Genomic DNA, 6,000 nt, shown 5'->3' with positions numbered 1-6,000 from the left:
GACTACTTTTATTTTAGAAATTTATATATTTTATAACTCTTCGAACTGAACAATAACTTTTTTGTTAAATTAAACGCGGACGAAGTCGCGGGTACGCTGAGTTAAAATACTAATTGCCAATTTTTGGACTGCATTTTACTATAACAAACTTTTTATTATAGAGGCGGCGTAAAAATAAGAATCTAAATATTTTTTTAGATTCTCTTTAAATATTTTTTAGATTTTTCTTCTTATTAGAAGATATCTCTCTCTCAATACTTTTGGAAGTTATAAAAAAAGAAATCTTACATATGAGCTTCAATTTATAACAATAGTTCTGCACATTCTTAAATTTAACGTTATTGAAACAATACATAAAAAAAAAACATATATTTTGAGTAATTTGTATCTAAATGTTGTTCACGGTAATTTCTCCATAAACTGTAGTCGCAGACTAACGTAAATCACACAAAAACGTTTATGTCAAAAACAACTCACCCGGGGATTGTATGCGTCAGTACAATCTAACTGATCCCAAGGATAGGTGTGTTGAAATAAGTGTGTCTTTTTTTTAAAATGACGTTTAGGTATCACAATCTGACGTTCTTTTTAACTTGACCTCAATGTTATTGTTGTTGTTTAAGCTACTTTACGAATAGACTAGCTGTGCCTGCGACGTCGTCCGCGCGGAATTTAATAAAAAAGTTTTTGTTCAGTTCGAATAGTTTAAAAATATTTAAATTTCTAAAATAAAATGAGCCTAAGTTGCTTCTTATTACATCAGCTATCTGCCAGTGAAAGGTCCTGTCAAATTCGGTCCAGCCGTTTCAGAGATTAGCGGGAATAAACAGACTGACAGGCAGACAGACAGACAGACAGACAAAAATTGTAAAAAATATTATTTTAGTTTATGTACCGTGTACACATCCATACGACTTTAGTAACAAGCGATTATTTTAATATTACAAACAGACATCCCAATTTTACAGATTTGTATAGATATTTTAATAGGGTTATTATCAAAGACTTAATATATTTAATTTATTAATTAATTATAATTTTACCCTTAGGTAGTTCGTTAGCAAAAAGCCAAGAGGAAGTTGTTTTAAGTTAGGACACAAAAGACTAGAAAAAATATAAATAATAAAAAAAGTGAAGGAGCAGGGTCAAAGTATCAACAACGAGAAAGATCAGAAAAATCGGAGGAAGAATTGGCAAGAAAAACGGAAAAAGAAAAAGAGAGGAAACAGTAAGATTAGGGGTTTATTGATACCAATACTTTCACCTCCTATAGCAATATCGAAAATATCGTTATAAATTATGTGGTCGACGCCGCGTTGGCGCAGCGGTCACAGCCATGGATTATGCCGGTTGCGCTGGCGGTTGCGGGTTCGATCCTCGCACATGACAAACATTTGTATTGGCCATACAGGTGTTTGCCGTGGTCTGGGTGTTTGTGCAGTCCTTATAGGTCTCCCCACCGTGCCTCGGAGAGCACGTTAAGCCGTCGGTCCCGGTTGTTATCATATACACCTGATAGCGATCGTTACTCATAGGAGGGAATATATCCGCCAACCCGCATTGGAGCAGCGTGGTGGATTAAGCTCCGATCCTTCTCCTACATTGGGAAAGAGGCCTATGCCCAGTAGTGGCATGTTACAGGCTGAAGCGAATGTGGTGATTAGAAACTTAAGTTACCATTAAACTTTTCTGAATTGTCTTCAGAATGCAGAAAAAGAACCGCATATACATAAATAGGTATGACCCAATTTCTACAAATAGTAAGAAATTTGCTTATTACAATAATAAGCAATATACTCGTAGCATCTTTACGACGTTAGATATTTGCTTTTATAAATAAAACTATCTGACTCGGCAAACGTTGTCTTGCCGCTAAACGCTATTTAAAAATAGGGGTTAGTGGTAGAAGGGTGAACATTTAGGGTTGTATGTATTTTTTAATGTTTGTATCATAAAAAAATAAAAAATAAATAATTAATCTTAAAATTAAAAAAAAATTAGGGGTGGACTACCCTTAACATTTAGGGGGATGAAAAATAGATGTTGTTCGATTCTCAGATCTACCCAATATGCACACAAAATTTCATGAGAATCGGTCAAGCCGTTTCGGGGGAGTTTAACTACAAAGACCGCGACACGAGAATTTTATATATTTGATGAATTAATGGGTTTTGTAAGGAAAAATTCACGAATACCTATACCCAAGGAAAAGGAGTTCCTTAATTAGGAAGCGTATCTTGACGATAAAAACTGATTTAATAATTCCTAAAGTGCTATAAAAACTTTTTTGCTAAAGGTATAATAGAATTTTATACGAGCGTGATATAGTTTAAAATGAAACAAATAACAGAGAAGACTATTAAAAATAATTTTAATAGTATTCGACCTCCCTCATCTGGGTACCTTTATTTACACGAATATCAACAGATAAGTTAAAAAATATGTTTAGAAAAATAAAAATGTTACTTACTGTACTTCAACAGAGTTCTTTCTTTTAGATGATAGGTTAAAAATTACTTATACTAAAGGGTTAAGGACTACCCAGTGGCGGACTAAGCCCGTTAGAGGCCTGGGGCGGCAAAGCTGAATGAGGCCCCCTAGCTTTAAAAAAGTGTAGTTTTTATGTTTATTTCATTAAAATCTGACAAGTGTTCAACAACTTCAACGTATTCGAGGCGTTGACGCAGTGGTCACAGAACTGGCCTTTGCGTTAGCGGTCGCGGGTTCAATCCCCGCACATGACAAAAATTTGTATTGGCCATACAGATGTTTGTCGTGGTATGGGCGTATGTGTATTGTGTGTGTTTCCAGACCCTCAATAATTTCTGTAAAATCAATTTCTTTTGAAACTTTTCTTTCTATTGAAAGCACGGCTAGATTAACCAGTCGCTCTTGACCCATTGTGGACCGAAGATAATTTTTAATTAGTTTAAGTTTCGAAAAACTCCTCTCGCATGATGCAACCGAGACGCAAATGGTTAAGAAGTATTGAAGTATAAGCGATATAGAGGGTAGCGATTCACTAAAGTCCCTACTACTAAGTAATTTTATTATAAATTGAAGGATTTCTTGGGCTCTCCATTTCGTATCAGTGGCTTTCACATGTCTGCAGTACCTTTTTACTTCTTGAGGAACTTGCTCCTTGTTAAATTCATCATAAATTTCTATCCGATTACCAACTGCTACAGCTAGAGCGTCATCTGATTCTTCTGTCGTTCTTGTCTGGTTCGTTCAGTCATTAAATACTCATTCAAGGCCTTTAGTTTGGTGATTCCTGTACCCAGAGAGATTTTGGGAAAATCGCGTTTATTACTTCAAAATTTGAAAAAAAGACATGTAGTGAATGTTAATGTAAGCGAATAAGAGTGAATTTTTTGCACTACATTTGTTAAATACCCGCTACAAAGACGGAAATTCCCCCAGCGTATTTGACACGTTCAGCAATATTAAAAGAATATTAGTACCGCGTAAAAAGTCTAGATGGCTGTAGTGTTTTGATCTTGATGAAATTATGTAGCACATTTTTAAAGTCTTGTTTAGGATTTGATCAAGGGAACGCGGAGGCATTTGGGGGCCCCCCAGGACCGGAGACCCGGGGCGGGCCGCCCCTTCCACCCCCCCCCCTTTAGTCCGCCACTGGGACTACCTATGTTATTCATATGATTGGCAAGTTTCTTAACAATGTACTAAAAAAAATCGCATTCACTTATGTCGTCATATTGTATCTATCGATATTGTTTTTTTTTTGTTATTTGCAATAGTTTTCAGCTCGCAATAATTTTGTATTTATTTAACATAAACTAATTTTGCATTAAGAACAAACTTATCGCTTCTATCGTAATTATTGAGTTTACTGCAAAATCAAATCCATACAATATTTTTCCTATGTCAGCACAAATGCAAGACACGACAAAGCAGATGCATCGGTACATACGGAACTAATAGTTAATTTTCTAAAAGTACATTTCCATATGTTTTTCTCAACAAACTGTACAATTCATCTTCAATCTCCAAGCAACATTTTTTTAATAAGGTATAATTATTTTGCTATCCGCCAACTCGCATTGGAGCAACGTGGTGGATTAAGATCTGCTGATCCTTCTCCTACATGGGTAAAGAGCCCTATCAGGGTGATATTACAAGCTGAAGTTTTAATATTTCGTAAAATTATTGTCAATTTACTTCCCTTTATCAATTCTATACATTAAGAACTAAAAACGGATTTTCATATAAAAATACTCAATATTTGCATACTTTACTAAAATGATAAATTTATCGAAACCACCATCTCTTGTGCCACATTTCTTTGAGAACTAGCTTAATTTATTTTGAAATTTAACCGTTTTTTGCACATCTATTTGGCACAATTTACAGGTTTCATTACTTTAATTAAAACGTTATAGACATTTATTTTTTGCAATCAGTCAGTCAAATAAGAATCAAGTATTAAGTGTGGCGTCACCACAGTTAATATTTTCAGGATATTTCATTGTATTTAAATAGTAATAAATAAGCTAACTCATATTATTTGCGCCGAGAAATTATAATTAGAAAGGAATTAAGTATCATTTTTTTAGAATGGAAACACAGCACAATTAATGTCAATTTCCTTGCTGTCAATTTATTCTTCCAAAATCAAAAAGTAGAGAAAGTGAGAGTGTGAAGTAGCTAAAATGAAATACCTAGTGAAATTGGCCATTATCTTTCATACTCTTTGACATTGGTGGAATCAACCGCGCTTCACGGACACGACTAAAAGCTATTGAACCAATCGATAAATTGGATAATGTTTTTCTAAAAATAACATGAATAATTGAATATGAAGAAATAAAATTTACAATTACCGTTTTTATTTCTTAATTTTTATTGTTAATAATAAGTATGTCATTGTCATTAATTTATTCTTATTCTGGTTATCCAATTTACAAAGTGATCACACACTAGTAAATTCGCTACTTTTTATAAATTGTTTTTTATATTTAAATTAAAGACTTTATCAATTGAACGTGATATCATTTCTATAATATTAAAATGTCAATAATTCTGAAAATGTTGCGATGTAATTTCAGGTTAAATAACAAGAAATAAGGTACATGAAATTTTTCAAAATGTTTGCTGCAGACCATGCATTACGAGTAAGAATGTTGTATAAATTAATTTTTCGTGTGCATCGAGCCATGCCTGCTGAACTCCGGATATTAGGTGATAACTATGCAAGAGAAGAATTCAAGAGACATAAAAATTGCAACCCGCAAGAAGCTAGTATTTTTCTTCATGAATGGACTGTAAGTAATATTTGATATTTTTACTACCAAGATATAATACATGTTTTAAACTATCAATATTGTTGTAATAAGTTACTTTGTAGTTTAGATTTTGTTGCCACTGTCTGCACTATTACTAATATGTGACTTATCACTTTATCAGGTTTGTTGGTTTTAAAATCCCAATGTTTTTTAATACCTTTAACTATTAGAATGTGTAAAACTCATGTAATTATTAAATTATTTATTATTTTTAGAATTATGCAATCAAGTTAGCAAAACAGACGAAGCCTTTGCATCAGGCTAAAAAGAAAACTCTTGGAAAATATTTGGACCCAAAAATCTTAGACTATATGACTGATGAACAGTTAGTTCAGTTGTATGAACTACATAAGGCTACCTCGCTGCAGTCTGATGATCCCAAACAAATCAACGTTACCAATAAAAACAATAATGATAGATAGAAAATGTTATTTAGACAAAAAAATAATGTAATTAAATAAATGTGGCGTTTGTATTTGATTCATACATACTAAAATAAAATGTTTTAGTTATAAAGACAAAGTATTATTGTTATGTAAAATTTAGAAGCTTTATGTAACGGCTTAATTACATTTCTTGTCACAAGTATAATATCGATGCCTAATAGCCAAAAAGGGTTAAGCGACATTTTTTGAGAAACTGAGTTATATATATAGTTAGAATCGAATACAACTATATATATAAACTATATATA

General features: G+C 32.9%; 1 protein-coding gene across 1 annotated transcript; it reads left to right on the top strand.

The window, feature by feature from the left end:
• Positions 1-4,592: 4,592 nt before the first annotated feature.
• LOC123668577 (succinate dehydrogenase assembly factor 3, mitochondrial) lies at positions 4,593-5,822 on the top strand. The gene is made up of 3 exons (XM_045602309.1): positions 4,593-4,879; positions 5,070-5,285; positions 5,522-5,822. The coding sequence occupies exons 2-3, from the start codon at positions 5,094-5,096 to the stop codon at positions 5,726-5,728; spliced, it is 399 nt and encodes a 132-aa protein (XP_045458265.1). The 5' UTR covers positions 4,593-4,879; positions 5,070-5,093; the 3' UTR covers positions 5,729-5,822.
• The last annotated feature ends 178 nt before the right edge of the window (positions 5,823-6,000 follow it).

Source organism: Melitaea cinxia, chromosome Z (assembly GCF_905220565.1).
Source record: "Melitaea cinxia chromosome Z, ilMelCinx1.1, whole genome shotgun sequence".
Taxonomy (NCBI): domain Eukaryota; kingdom Metazoa; phylum Arthropoda; class Insecta; order Lepidoptera; family Nymphalidae; genus Melitaea; species Melitaea cinxia.
The sequence above is the reverse complement of the archived record's forward strand: the minus strand, read 5'-3'. Positions and strand labels throughout refer to the sequence as shown.

What these genes read in the sequence shown, in the direction of transcription:
- LOC123668577 (XM_045602309.1), top strand. Translation starts at nt 5,094, where the DNA reads ATGAAATTTTTCAAAATGTTTGCTGCAGACCATGCATTACGAGTAAGA. An exon ending in TTTTTCTTCATGAATGGACT is followed by an intron (nt 5,286 to 5,521) that starts GTAAGTAATATT and finishes TATTATTTTTAG; the next exon opens with AATTATGCAATCAAGTTAGC.